General features: G+C 48.2%; 2 protein-coding genes across 2 annotated transcripts in view; one reads left to right on the top strand and one right to left on the bottom strand.

Annotated features, from left to right (window-relative positions):
• Positions 1-1849, top strand: part of LOC116889124 (6-phosphofructo-2-kinase/fructose-2,6-bisphosphatase 1-like) — a 52040-nt gene extending 50191 nt beyond the window's left edge. Inside the window, 2 exon segments of the mRNA XM_032890296.1 lie at positions 1135-1199; positions 1532-1849. Coding sequence (XP_032746187.1) covers positions 1135-1199; positions 1532-1591 — 125 coding nt within the window. The 3' untranslated portion in view covers positions 1592-1849.
• Positions 1850-2968: 1119 nt separating this feature from the next.
• LOC116888464 (trophinin-like) lies at positions 2969-13988 on the bottom strand. The gene is given in 16 exon segments (XM_032889744.1): positions 2969-3185; positions 3358-3428; positions 3430-3565; positions 3567-5066; positions 5548-6806; positions 7407-7521; positions 7968-8030; positions 8423-8465; positions 8560-8639; positions 9333-9424; positions 9864-9943; positions 10152-10215; positions 10323-10427; positions 11012-12154; positions 12437-12506; positions 13887-13988. Coding segments are annotated over 14 exon segments (4785 nt in total). The 5' UTR covers positions 12482-12506; positions 13887-13988; the 3' UTR covers positions 2969-3185; positions 3358-3368.
• Positions 13989-15364: the final 1376 nt, after the last annotated feature.

The following is a 15364-nucleotide window of genomic DNA, read 5'->3' as shown; positions in this document are numbered from 1 at the left end:
CCTAGGTGGCTGGCAGGATGTCCTGGTAAAGGTGGGGCTGGTGACAGTAGGATAACAAGGAAGAACTAGGCTAGTATCCAAATCTGGAGCCTGGCTTTCTGTCCCTGCCTGGGCACTGAGAGTATAGTACATTGTTCTATTTGTGTTAAGGCAGGAATGTCCCCAACAGAGACCTAAGGAAAATTATAGGTTGAGGTAATATTGAAGGAAGAGCTCAAAGAAAATTCTGGGCAGTTAGACTCTATTGGGGCATTAGTTAACTATGAAAGATACCTAAGGAGGAAAGGGATGGAGTCAAATGAAGTCCAGGGTGTGAACAGGATAAAAAGGACCTACCAAAGCCCTGTGATTAGGATAGTTTACAGAATGGTGTTCAAGGGGCTACCATTGCCAGCCTCAGGCTCTTCTTCTTCTTCAGGAAGAACTTCCTGGTAATCACACCCCTGATATTGCTCTAATTGTCTTCTGAGTAAACCTTGCCTGGATTTGGGTACCCAGAACTACATCCCAGGCCTCTTCTACCTAGGATGGCTCAGAGGACCCATAGTGCTCTGTCAGTCATACAAAGATTTGATATCACTGTCTCATAGGTCGCAGGAGTTGGGGGAGGTCACAGAGATCATCTTCTCTCATTTCCCCATGTACAAATGAGCAACTGAAGCTGAGGAAACATATACAAGCAGAGCTGGGAGGATAACTGTTGGCTTTAGGGCTTTGGGGCCTGGATCTTTGCCACACATCCTCCAGCTTATCTGAACTCCCCTGCCTTCAGGGAGATACAATCTGGAGCAGTGCTTCTCAACCAGCTCTAATGCTGTGACCCTCTGAATCATTTCATGTTGCGGTGATCCCCCCAACCTTAACATTATTTTCATTGTTTGTTCCTAACTGTAATGTTGCCATTGTGGATTGGAATGTGAATATCTGATATATAGCAAATCTGCTATGCAACCCCCAAAGGGTTGTTACTCACAGGTTGAGAATAACTGCTCTGGAGAGTATGGACCTGAGTGTGAGCAGTGATGATGGGGAAGGGGAATGTACCTTAGGGGAGAGCTGGGCTTATCCTGAGCATTTATAGACATATGAGGTTTTTTTTTTTTTGTTTTGTTTTTTTTTTGTTTTGTTTTTTAGGCTGCAGAGTGGAGTCCATCTACCTCAATGTGGAGGCTGTGAACACACACCGGGACAAGCCTGAGGTAGGTGGGGTGCTCTATACCCAAGATGGCTGTTAACAAAGAACACACTGAAAGCGCTCTCCCTCATGGAAAGGCTGTCTCCAGCCCCAGACATCCCAGGTGTTTCAAATTAGCCAGTACGCAAAAATGGTAAGAACCACAGTCCAGGCCTAGAGAGACTCAGGTCTGTGACAATTCCTACCAAACAAACCTCAGGCTGATTCCCCAACCATGCCTGAGTAGAGGGCCAAGACCTATGCCCTGCTGAAAGAGGGATGCCCAGCAATAAGGACAAGAGGCGGGGCAGAGAGTGGGACTTTACACTTCCTACTAACCCTGGATTCTCTTCTTAGAATGTGGACATCACCCGTGAAGCTGAGGAAGCCCTGGACACTGTACCTGCCCATTACTGAGCCCTTTTCAAGTGATCAGATTGTCTCTGTTCTCACCTCCTTCGTCCTGTAGGAGCTGCTGCCCTTGTTCTCCTTAAGCAGACTCTGGCTATGGCCTGAGAGTGCCCTACCTCCAGTGAAGAAGTCCGTAGCAGCTCCCAAACAGGTCTCAATTCCTAGCCACAACTAAGGCGCCTACCTAGTTGTGGATAAAGTTCCTTTTAAATATTCTCTGATAAATAAAGGTGTTTATTTCTGCCTATAGGACAGGAAGAGGTTATAAGGCTTCTTCTTTCATTGTTCTTAAGATCTCAATTCTAACCCAACTCTGGTGCTTCTGGTGAAGAATGGGTGGGGACATCTGAGATGGAAGAATCCTTGGGTAGTGCCGAAAGATGGAAAAGATAGGTCCTTGTGAGTTCCTGTTGGTTTTGTTCCTTGACAATCAAGGTGCATGGGGACAGGATGTCCCTCCCTCCCTCCCTGGGCTTTGACTCCCTCACCTTCAATGATTGTCTGATATCATTGCAGCATCTTCTCTCTGGGCTAACTTATTGACTGAAACCTTCCCATTCATTCCAGCTCTATTAGCCTTATGACTTAGCAGCAGGCCTCCACACCATAGGCATTCATGCCGTATTTTCTTGATGAACAGCTGTCCTTGTCCTTAAGTATGTTCATTTTGAACCCTCTGTTGTCACCTAGTTCATTAGTTTCTCAATGTTCTTCCATCCCTCACCGACTTGGACCTCTTCTTCAGCCATTGTCCTTCCTCTAACCATTATTAGCAGGTACCCACATCCCTCTGACAGACTCAGAACCTTGCTGCCTTTGCTCTTTTAGTATGTTCATCCCACAACCATTCAGGGAGCTCAAGCCTTGAGTCATCCACAACCTTTCTCCCCCTCTGGGACCTACTAGAATTATAGATCATTGCTTCAAGCAGGTCTATTTATCCATGTCTACGGTTCCCCCGAGCCTGTTCAAAGTCAGGGTCACCCTGTCCACCATCGCACACTTATCTTCCATACCAATCCCCAGTCTCTCAACTGATTTAGGCCCTACCCTCCATACTAAGTTTTCCTTCCTATCCCAAGAAAATGCCCTCTTGCTCCCATGTCAATTCCTAGTTTCTTCCCTTCTTATCCCTGTATTCTTAGACAATTGCCCCAAATTAACGTGAGTTTACTTTGTTTGCCCTGTACCTTAGGCTTCCCCCTTCCATATCTTTGCTCAAGATATTATTCCTTGGCCTGCCACACTTTCCCAGAGCTCTCTGACTCTGAGAATTGCCTGCCTTTTAGCTGGAGCCCCATGGTTCCCAAAAAGCAAGTTGAACTCTAGCTGTTCTATGAACCCGAAACATCGCATCCAGCCATATTAAAGGACAGAATAAACTCAGCTTCCTTTGGCAAATTTAATGTAACTCTGATACCAAAATAGGACAACAACACAGGAAGCAACACAAAGCGGGAACAGCAGACTTTTCAGTGTTTCACTCAGCTGATGGGCCAATAGTGCTTAGGCTGCTGTGTGGACAACAATTCCAAAGCCGCACGTTGGCTCCATAGGAAGTACTGCTGCGGTTAGCGTTATCCGTAAACGGGGAACAAGCCTGCAAAACAAAGCCAAATACCCAGAAACACATTAGCACAAGGCCCATTTCCTCCTCTTTCCTTTCTCGTCTTCTTCTCACTTGGCCCCCTCCTATCTTAGGGTTTCCTCTAGTATCTCCCAGCAATTATACCTATCCCCATGGATTCTGGCTATAGAAATATTGTAGTTACCTGAAACTTTACTAGCCGTAAGAGAAGCCACAGGAACCCAGGCCATTGGCTCCACCACCAAAGCCAGTACCCGGTGCTTGGTGGTCCACCATAATCCAGCATTGGTGCTCGTCCACCACCAAAGCCAGTGCTGGTGTTCGGTCCACCGCCAAATGCAGCACTGGTGCTCGGTCCACCACCAAAGCCAGTGCTGGTGTTTGTCCACCCCGAATCCAGCATTGGTGTTAGGTCCACTACCAAAGCCAGCTACAGTGCTTGGTCCTCCAAAGCCACCTGCAGTGCTTGGTCCACCAAAGCCAGGTCCTGTACTTGGTCCACCACTGAAGCCACCAGTGCTTGGTCCACTGCAGAAGCCAGCACCAGTGCTTGGTCCACCACTAAAGCCAACAATAGAACTGGGTCCATTACTAAAGCTGGAGCCGGTGTTGGGTTCACCAGTAAAGCCACTACTGGTGTTGGAATCACCGCCAAAGCCAATGATGGTATTCAGTCCTCTGTCGAAGCTGGCATTAGGCCCACTGCCAAAGCCATTGCCAGTGCTAAGGCTTACACTAAAGCCTGCACCAGTGCCAAGTGTGCCACTGAAACCAGTATTGGTACCCAGGTCACCAGCAAAGCCATCACTAGTGACCAGTCCACCACCAAAGCCGGTGCTGCTGCCCAGTCCATCACCAAAGCCAGCGCCAGTGCCCAGTTCACCACCAAAATCAGTGTTAGTGTTTAGTCCACCATTGAAGCCAGCACTGGTACCCAGTCCTCCATTGAAGTCAGCATTATGACTTAGTCCGCCACTGAAATCTGTGCTGGTGCCTAGTCCACCGCTAAAGCCAGGGCTGGTGCCCAGGCCACCACTGAAGCTAGCACTGGGGCCTAAGCTTCCACCAAAGCCAGTGCTGGTACCTAGGCTGCTGCCAAAGCCAGCACTGGTGCCCAACCCATTTCCAAAGCCAGCACTGGTACTTAGCCCATTCCCAAAACTGAAAATGGCACTGGTGCTGTGCCCCTCACTGTAATTGGCACTGGTAGCACCACTAAAGCAGGAGTTGGTGCTGGAAGAGCCTCCAAAGCATAGGTTGGTGTTAGATGCACTGCCAAAACAGAGACTGGTACTGGGTGCTCCACCAAAACAGAGGTTAGTGCTGTGAGAACCACCAAAGCTAACACTGGTACTGGGAGCACTGCCAAAGCTAATGCTGTTGCTGTGGGTACTACCGAAGTCAGTGGTACTAAGTGCGCCACCAAAGCCAACACTGGTGCTGAACGCACCACCAAAGTCAGGGCTATTGCTGAGTGCACCACCAAAGCTGGCACTGGTACTAATTGCTCCACCAAAGCCAGCACTGTTATTCAGTGCACCACCAAAGCTGGCACTCGTACTGATGGCACCGCCAAAGCCAGCATTGTTATTCAGTGCGCCACCAAAGCTGGCACTGGTACTAATTGCTCCACCAAAGCCAGCACTGTTATTCAGTGCGCCACCAAAGCTGGCACTCGTACTGATGGCACCGCCAAAGCCAGCACTGTTATTCAGTGCGCCACCAAAGCTGGCACTGGTACTGATGGCACCGCCAAAGCCAGCATTGTTATTCAGTGCGCCACCAAAGCTGGCACTGGTACTGATGGCACCGCCAAAGCCAGCATTGTTATTCAGTGCGCCACCAAAGCTGGCACTGGTGCTAATGGTGCCGCCAAAGCCAGCACTATTATTCAGTCGCCACCAAAGCTGGCACTGGTGCTGATGGCACCGCCAAAGCCAGCACTGTTATTCAGTGCGCCACCGGCTGGCACACTGGTGCTGATGGCACCGCCAAAGCCAGCACTGTTATTCAGTGCGCCACCAAAGCTGGCACTGGTGCTGTGCTGATGGCACCGCCAAAACCAGCACTGCCATTGAGTACACCACCAAAGCTGGCACTGGTGCTGATGGCACCGCCAAAGCCAGCACTGCCATTGAGTACACCACCAAAGCTGGCACTGGTGCTTAGTACACTGCCAAAGCCAGAACTGGTGCTGATGGCACTACCAAAGCTGGCACTGCTGTTGAGTGCACCACTAAAGCCAGTACTTATGGCACCACCAAAGCTGGCACTGCTGTTGACTACACTGCCAAAGCCAGTGCTGGTGCTGATGGCACCGCCAAAGTTGGTACTGCTGTTGAGTGTACCACCAAAGCCAGTACCACTGGCACCAGAAGAGCCACCAAAGCTTACACTAGTGCTTAGTGTGCCACCAAAGTCAGAGCTGGTGCTAGAAGAGGCACCAAAGGACACACTGGTGCTGAGTGTACCACCAAAACCAGTATTGGTGCTAGGAGAACCACCAAAGGAGATACTGGTACTGAGCGTGCCTCCAAAGCCAGTGCCAGAGTAGGGAGAACTACCAAAGCAGACACTGGTGCTAAGTGTGCCTCCAAAGCCAGTGGTGGTGCTAAGTGCACCACTGAAGATAGTGCTTGTAGTCGGTGCACTGCCAAAGCTGGTGCTTGTGCTGAGTGCACCACTAAAGGCAGCTATAGTACTGCTGAGTGTGCCTCCAAAGCCACAGCTGGCTCCACCATTGAAACTGGCACTGGTACAAGGTGCACCACCAAAGCTAATACTGGCTCCACCACTGAAACTGGTACTGGTGGTAGGAGCGCCGCCAAAGCTAATGCTGGATCCACCACTGAAACTACTACCAATGCTGGGTGCCCCACCAAAGCTAATGCTGGCTGTGCTGCTGAAGCTGGTGCTGGTGCTTGGTGCACCGCCAAAGCTAATGCTAGCTGTGCTGCTGAAGCTGGTACTGGTGCTCGGTGCACCGCCAAAGCTAATGCTGGCTGTGCTGCTAAAGCTGGTGCTAGTGCTCGGTGCACCGCCAAAGCTAATGCTCGCTGTGTTACAGAAAGTGGCACTAGTACTGGGTGTGCCACTGAAGCTAATGCTGGCTCCGCCATTGAAACTGGTGCTAGTGCTGGGTGCACCACCAAAGCTAATGCTCGCTGCACTGCTGAAGTTGGCAGAGGTGTTGGGTACACTCCCAAAAGTAATGCCATTTCTGCCCCCAAAGCCACCATTGGGGTTGGATATGCCACCAAAGCCACCACTGGGATTAGTTATACCACCAAAGCTAATACTAGCACCATCATTGAAGCTATTTCTGGTACTAGCTCCCTGGTTGAAGTTGACATTAGTGGCGGGATCTGCATTTTCTTGGGCTCTGGGTTCAATTTCAAAGGAAAATCTGTTCCAGGCCTGTGCATCATCACCCAACTCTTCCCTTGTTAGGCAGTCAATATCCATGTCATCCCAATTCCAGGGCCCAGCCACAGCTTCCTCTCCAATCCCCATTTGGGCTCTTGCCTCAGCCCTGGCCTCAGCCTCAGCCACAGCCACAGCTGCAGCCTGAACGTCCATCTCAACTGCCTCGCGGTACTGAGCAGCCCAGTCTTTGGGATCTTTCTTCTGTACCTAAAATGGAAATTATAATTATTAGAATAAAAAGAACCCTTAGAGTTATGTGTGAAGCACCCATTATGGGATCCATACAGAACTAATAGTGGTAAATAAAAAATTTCTAGTGTTCTGATGGGTCAGTCTGGATTTCAAACTACATCTCTGATAACTTAGGAACTCAAGTTATGTCCTTGGACAAGTTTTTTCACAGAGCCCAAATGTTCTTGTTTGTAATATGGGAAATGATAAGAATGTTATAGATTTGAGTTTTGGGGAAACCCAAAATTTTTATGTTGAATATTAAACCACTAATCATGGCTGTATTTGCAGACAGAGCTTTTTATGAGTATAACTTCAGTGTTGAGCATAACAAATTCTGTGCCTTAAGCCATCCAGTTATTAACATTTTATAATAGCAGTCTGAACTGACTAGTATAATATATAAAAAATAACCAATGAAAGATATGTATCTTCCGGTGTTTGGAATATAGATAAGGCTTTATGTGTCTATATACAAACTATTTGTTGCCCCATACCTGTCTACTACTGCACACAGCCTGCCTCAGCTACAAGCATCCCATTCCATTAACATGCCAAGCTCAAGAACTTCATTACCTTGCATGCAAATTTCAGGACTTTCATCTTGCTAGTCTCATGGTAAGAGCGTAGGCCCCAGAAGAATTCATACTCAGGTGGTCTGCTGTTGGGGACCCTCTTGTATTCCAGATATCTTAGAGGAAGGAAATGAAACTTGATTCTAAACAAGCAAAACTATTATTTAAGCACTAGGCCTCAGATGAAGCAATCCCCTCTAAACAAACACCCTGGGGAATTTTTTCAAGGCCTTTAGACCCAGACTCATTCCCATACATGATTCCGTGCAAAGTAGTTATTGGTGATACTTACACCGGACACAATGCCACAGATAGGTTTTATCTCCGATGAAAACTTACCCCAGATTCCTATGGATATGCTCTTAATAAATTGGCCTTTCTTGGGCCCCTGCTCTGAGTATACCCCATTGTACCGGTCCAAATACAACTTGACTACAAGCATTTTGAATAGTACTCAGGTCTATACAGAGTGCCCTTCTGTCTATAAAGGGCGTAAGAAAGGCACTAAGTACTTTTGAACCAGAGCACTTGAGAGCTACACAGGGTCTTGAACACTACTTACTTCTGCTTCACAAATTCATCTGTGATGAGTTTTCTCACTTCTCCAAAGAGTGAATGTCTTACCCTAGCAAAGAAAAATAAAAAAATGAGCAGTGAATACAGATCAGAACTACTCAAATGAAAGCAGAGGTTTTCCCAACATATAGTCCATGGCGGTCTCAACCAGGTGAAGAGAGTAGTGAGCATATGGCCACTAGAAGAAAACAGTAGAGGCCTGATGGCACTTTGTCAGGGATGCCCGAAGGTCCACCTTATACCTCCTCTCAGAACAGACAGAAGACATAAAGGAGAAAAGAAGCAGAGTTCAGAACCACTTTGTCATTCAGCCAGGTAAGAAACCCGCCATCCCTGCCCCACACATGCTCCACCAGACCACCAGGCTGATGTAATCCTGGGACCGTCCTCTCTTGCCAAAAGACAACACGGACAGCAAGCGCTGAGAGAGCCCAATCATACCCAGGGCGCAGCCCCAACTTGCGCAGCACCTCCCAGATGACAGCTGCAAGAGGAGGCAAGAAGGAGACAAGGACAGAAAATGAGCATCTGGAATTCAGGCAACAGCCACCTATTCAACTGCATGCCCAGCCACTCACCCTCACTGGCCTTGTTGCCATTCATGAAAATGACACTCAGAATCACCATGAGGAGACCCAACTTAGGTGTGTCCTTGGTCCTATGAGAATAACAGGACATAGAGAAAATTTACGTTCATGAGCCGTCACCTGTAGGCCTTTTGTTGGGCCAGCCTCTCCTACATTCTGCAGACAGAGAATTCAGCCTACTCTATGGTTCCAGCTATCTGTGACCCAAGGCAAGGTGTGTGCACTCTTGAGCCAAGCTCTCCATGCACCAAAATGGGAAACCACATGCTACTCCTACCTAGGGGTAGAAGGACACGGAAGAATGCCTGTCAACCCAGGAATGTGAACACTCTGTCAATGGATGTCTTGTCTTTCTCTCCCGAAGTCCCAAACACCCCTGAGAGTTCTCCATGGAACTCCAGTGACATTCCTGCTCTCAAGCATCGTGGTCCTCCCCAGGAATCCCTCCCTCCTTTGAGAGTCATCCTTCCACAGCCAGGCCAGCACTTGGTAGAAGACAGAAGTAACAACAGGCTGATTTCCTGGAGGCTTGCTGGAGAGAGAGCCCCCTGGTGGCAGTAATGCCCCGCCCCAGGCTCTGAAACCTTTCTCTCAGTCTAGCAAGGAAGGCTAGGACCCACAGGGATCCAGCCATGTGCGGGAGCTGGAACAGGGGCGTTTAGGCCATTTAGGCCCTCTTTCCTGAGCTTCTAATAGGCCATGGAGAGAGGGATGGACGGATGGAAGCAGAAGCCCCTTCCCACCCTAGCACTTTCCCAGCTTACGTTCCCAGGATGCCTGCAGAGGACTCCTGACTGCTGATAAGAATATACAAGCTACTTTGCTTATCAATTTCCTTCAGATTGATGCAAAACATCTGCCAAGTAAAAAAACAGCCTGTGAATTCTCAAAATATATCTTAGGTATCAGTTAGCATGTTGAACATTGTGCAGATTGTTATACACCTAAGTAAGGGTTTTACAGTTCAGTACAAAGCACACATTAAAGTTGCAACAAACATAAGATAGATATCTACGACATCTTTATAATCAGTAAGCATCTGCAATGCATGAGATGGAGTATCCAGCAGCAGACAGAAGTTTGGACTAAGCTGCACAGTTTTAGTACTAGGTGTGTTTCCACCACTGACTTGCTGTGTGGTCAGTGGCCACCCCTCCCTGGCCACCATGTGCTCATCTCCACAGTGATGAGGACGTAGTAGGTCGCTGCTTCCCTCCACAAGGGTGATCATATACCTTTCTTCTGTTTAAAGCTTCCCCGGTGCGCCCATCCCCCAGGGCTGCCCCTTCCTTCACCTTCTCCAGAGCATAACTTGCTCGTTCAAGGATCTCTGGGAAATACTCATCATATTCTTGGATGACGTCCTTCAGCATGTCTACAAGGAGAAGACAGAAGATGCTAAAACATACAGAGGTCAGATGGCTGTCGTATTTTTTTTCCAGCCCTGTGTGGTCAGGGAAGCTCTGGTGAAATATGACTGTGGCAGCCAGGGTGGTGTGAGAGGAGGTTATGGATGTAAACAGTTACCCACTGGTCATGGGGACAGAGAATAGTGATGACGAAAGCTCAAATTGGCTACCTACCTGAGCGTTTGATTGGGATCTTTGTCTGGTCTTTAACCAACAGGTATTTCACCAACTTGTTTGCCTAGAAAAGGAGAGTTAGGGAGGTTTCAATCCAGTGGCAGAACACTTGGAAGAAGGTCAGAGAATGAAGAGAAGGAAAAACAGGACTTTGACAAATTGGATCCTTACCTTTTCCTGCAAAATGGCCACATCTCGGGGTGGCGGAGGCCTCCGGCTCCATGGGATTCTCCTGTAATTATTCCCAGTTCTTTCTTCTCCATTGGGATGTTTAGACTTTATCAATGAAAAGGAAAAAAATGCCTATAGTTACCAAATGAAAGAGTGCTGTTTCTTCTGGAGTCTGGAGGGCCTAGACCCTCCTCTATAGAGGGGCATGAGCCTAACAATGGCTACCCTGACCCTCAGGCTTTTCTTTAACTGGCTTCTAAATAACAGTTTGTCACCTCCCAGCGTACAAGCCTTCCAAGGACACGGCCTGGACTTTCTCCTTTTTCTTTAGCTACCAGCATACTGTGCGTTCAATAGATCACTTAATTCTGGGACTTTGTTTTTGGGGACTTACAGTCCCGAGTTAGTAAGAGCTCTTTTCAAGAAATCCACATATAGTCTAGGTAAATGTATTTGAAACAAGAGGCTGGCACATGCTTAAACACATTAAGTAAATACAAAGTGAGACACAAATAGGTCTTGACTAAGTACACAAACATATTTCCCCACCAATCTACAAACTACTGAAGGACACAAAAATGGATCACATTCTTCTCAACATATCATATATCCTCTATGAACACAAAATATGAACCTACAATAGCAACCAGAAAGTAGCACAAAGTTAAGGATAAAGTCACAGATCTCACCTTCCGGTTCCTCTTGCTCCGGGTTCTGGTGGTGGGCTCTAAACTCATATAAGCCAGATAGTCATCTGCCAAGGCCTGGACAGCAGCAGCAACCCGAGTCTCCAGGGCACTTATTCTGGCCTGAGAGGCCTGACCTCCTTGGTCAGCGATATAAGCCTGGCCTTCAGTTGCCCGAGTCTTAGTGGCAGCCTTTCGAGCCCTAGACCCTCTCCTGATCCGTACAGTGACTGATAGGGCATGGTTTGTGACCATTTGAATGGCAGGTGGAGCCTCAGAGAGCTCAGAAGCAGAATTTGAGCCTTTATTGGTAACCTTCTTCCCCTTGGGTTTTTTGGGCCTTAGAACTACAGCTGAGGTCTCAATCTGTCTGCTAGATGCCTCAATGGCATTTGAGGCCTCTACGTATTCAGTGTCAGTATTTGCAGTCTTAGCAGTTGTTCTTTTTCCTTTGGAAGTTTTCTTACTTCGGACAGTGGCTGCTGTAGCCTGGACACTACCTGTCTCCTTGGCAGCTTGGCCTTGGGTAGTGGCTGTGTGGGTGGCAGTCGAAGCCAGTGAGATCTCAGTGGCACTAGGCACAGTCTTATTGGCAGCCTTCTTTGCCTTAGAAGCTTTCTTGGGTTTGCTGACAGCTATCAAGGCCAGGGAATTAGCTGACTCATTGGCAATTGGAGACTGGCTAGTCGATGCAGTAACTGGCAGGTTTAGGCCCTGTAACGGTGACTTGAGCTGTGGAGTGACATCCTCACTGGCAGTTAGGGATACCTTGGGGGGAACTCTCTTTGTCTTGGCTTTCTTGGTCTGAGCAGTAACTGAAGCCTGGATACTAGGTGCCTCAGTAGCAGCTGAAGCCTGGCTAATCTGGGTGAACATTGGTAGGTTTAAAGCCTGCAAAGTTACTTTAGGTTTGTTGCTAGCATTATCATTGGCAGGTGGGACTGGAGGGGAGGTGGGTGTGGTCTTAGCAATAGGCTTAATAGAAGTCTTCTTGGTCTTGTTTTTCTTAGGTCGGCTGGCAATCGGTGGGTCCTTAGTTGCTGACAATGGGTCATGCATCAGCAGGGCGTTGTCCTTTTCTGTGTTCTCTGTCTGTACATCTGGAGAGAAAGGAAGCCCTAGGCTCCCAGGGGGAGGCAGAGGGCCCTACATACTTAGGATTATGATCTTATGGGCCACCCTGCCTCCCTACAACCACCCTTCTCTACAGTTGCCCCCTCTCCTAAGCAATTTCATTGAAAGGGGTTGGAGAAAGGGGGAGGAAGCAGAAGCTAGTCAGGTGAGTTTCCTCTTCCCTGCACCATGTAAAGGAAGACCAAGACAGGTAAGGTAGGGAATGAAGGAACTACACAGTGTTAATAGGCTCCACAGTGGTAAATAAATTGAGGGCACGACAGACAGCCTGGTAAGAATGCAGAGAGGTCTCACCTGGAATGTGGGCACCCGATAACCATGGTCATTTCTTCTATCCATCTTTCTGAAAGGCTAATAGCTGAGCCTGAAAGAAATCGGCCTGAGTTAGAGGAGAATAGGGGGATGTAGAGGGGGGGGGAGATTCATCAGAACTCTTGTTCAATCTTAAGGGTGAAAGAATTTGCCTAATTTGGGGCCCCAAATCTTTCTCGGTTCGCCTACCTAGAAGCCCAGGACATGTGGTTTCTGAGTGCCAGTATCTTTCCCTTCCAAGATGGCAAATTAGTTCTACGACCTACACCTTAATACCCTCTATCACACTGCAACCTGACAGTGCGCATGCGCACTGAATAAGAGAGGCACGCGTGTATACACACACACACACACACACACACACACACACACGCACGCGCGCGCGCGCGCACCCGCGCGCACACATACACACCCCCGCGCGCGCATGATAACAGGTTTTCCAAATGCCCCTGGTCCTCAAGGCCCTCAGTACGCATGCGCTATGATGGACAGGACCATCTCTAGCCATCTCATTTCCACTTATGTCCCCAGCTCTCAGAGCTACAGAACATCTCGGTCCCAACGCCCCCCCCCTCCAGAACATCTCGGTCCCACCGCCTCCTCCTCCCACATCATTGCTCAGTCCCTCTCAGGCTCTGCAGGGCCTCTTCGCACCGCCCCCTCCTACCACCACTCCCTGCCCCGTTCCTGTGCAGCCGCGCCAACCGTCAGCCCTCACCCAGGCTGTGGTTCCCAGTCCTCCGCACCTCCCACCCCTCTGCAAGCCCCCCCCCCCGCGCCGCAGTCGCCTTCGCCAACCCTGCGCCCCCCCCCCGGTCCACGTCTGCAAGAGCCCTGCCCCGCCCTTTCTGCATTGATACCCCACCCTCAAATCCAACAGGGATACCCCTCCGTGATTCCCAGCTCCTTAACTACCAGGTCATCCCCCCCTTTCAAAGCAGTGCTAACCGGATCCAAGCCCGCCTTTTCTCCCTTCCAAGCCTGGTCCTTTGGCCGTTTAAAGAGGATTCTGTCGTTCCTTTCTTGCTCCAGATTCGATTCATCCTTTCCAGAGCCCATAACGGGGGTCCAGCCCCTTTCTTCAGCTTGATCCAGTGCCTTACCTACCTCCTGAACTCGATCCCCCTCCCTTTTAGCTACAGCCAGAACGTTTTCTAGATGTTTCTTTTCCACCAATCCAACCCAGGTCTGCATCCCTTCTTTCCATCCCCAAACTGAGTGCAGACTTTCCGTAGCCCAGAGATTCTGCCCCCGCCTTTACCCAGTGAGACTTGGGTCCAGGCACCACTAAACCCACCACAACGAAACCGCTAAATCCTGAATCCAGCTAGGTTCTTATCAAACCTTAATGTTGCGTGAAGCTGGTCACCCCGAAGCCGCGGCTTTGAAGCCCCTCACGGGGTCTTTCCCAAAGCTGGCCACCTCAGCTCACCTCGTCCTCGTGAGCTGAGAGGACGTCTGCTCTCTCCAAGCCTCTCCTCAGGTCTGAGCTTGTAACCCGCCCCCCCTGGCCGGAAGTGGTCCTGCCTCTTTCCGCCTCCAGAGGGGGGTCTCTGTCCCTACCGGCCCGCCCCACCCCCTCCCTGCTTATCCGCTTCCCAGTCTCCTCAGTGTGGCGCATCTGTTTACTACCTCTTGTTCAGCAATCACACCTATTCTCCATTTCATTTCTCTATTCCCCACTCCATGTCCCTGTTTCTATTTGATTTTTCAGTTTCTCCTGAAGACAATGACCTCAGAGCTCCCATGCCTGTCCCGACAACACTAATTCCATGGCGTGATACACTGTAAGAACAGAGGATTATGTCACATTCATTACTGCCTCTCGAATATGACTCGATTAAGATAGAGGCGCTAAATATTAAAGGGATGTTCTCAGATAATTCATGTGTGTTTAAATAATACATAATAAATAACACACACATATATACAGTTTATATATATATATATATATATATATATATATATATAAACGGTAGATGTAAGAAAAATCAATTAGAGCCTGTTAGATGGCTCAGCGGCAAAAGCACTCGCCACCAAGCCTGAGGACATGAATTCTAGTCCCTGGACCCACATGGCGGAGGGAGAAAACCTACTCCCACAGGTTGTCTTCACAACTCTGCTTGCACACAAACACGTATGTGCATGCACATACGCTTTATTACAAATAAAATGTAATAAAAATCCCTCCATGCTTCTATTTATCTCAAAATAATTTCACTGATTCCTTTTTAAAAAGCAAATTATTTGAAAACTACGGGAGTAGGCATTTAACAAACCACTAATATAATTCCAACACTATTTGCGAGGGAGATGTTGAAGGGTCTTGAGTTCAAGTACAGCATTCTACAGTGAGACGTTATATTAAAAAATCATATGTAATATGCATATATATACAAATATACATATACGTCTTTTTTTCTCATGTTCTTTTCCTGATGCACTGAGCAAGAATTTAGGCTGTGTCTTGTGATGTAGCACACTACTCTCCAGTGCAGGAAACATTTTGTGCCATTCATTTTTTTCATTCAATTATGTCAAACTGAGTAGAGGTCAGTATGTCAGATTAGAAAAGTCAAAAGCTAAAATGAGACATTATAAAAAAGAATGACATTATACATACACTTGGTGTTTAATCCCAGCATTCAGGAAGAAGAAACAGGCAGATCTTATGAGTTCAGAGGCCAGCCAAGGCTACATGTAAGTGAGGTCTTGTATCAAGAAAACAAAACAACAAAAGATTATATAATAAGAGACACTTCACGAGGACCATATAAAAATTGCAAATATGGGGTTGGGGATTTAGCTCAGTGGTAGAGCGCTTGCCTAGCAAGCACAAGACCCTGGGTTCGGTCCCCAGCTCCGAAAAAAAAAGAAAAAAGAAAAAAATTGCAAATATATATGAATCCA

Source organism: Rattus rattus, chromosome X (assembly GCF_011064425.1).
Source record: "Rattus rattus isolate New Zealand chromosome X, Rrattus_CSIRO_v1, whole genome shotgun sequence".
Classification (NCBI taxonomy): domain Eukaryota; kingdom Metazoa; phylum Chordata; class Mammalia; order Rodentia; family Muridae; genus Rattus; species Rattus rattus.
This window is presented reverse-complemented; position numbering and strand designations above follow the sequence as displayed.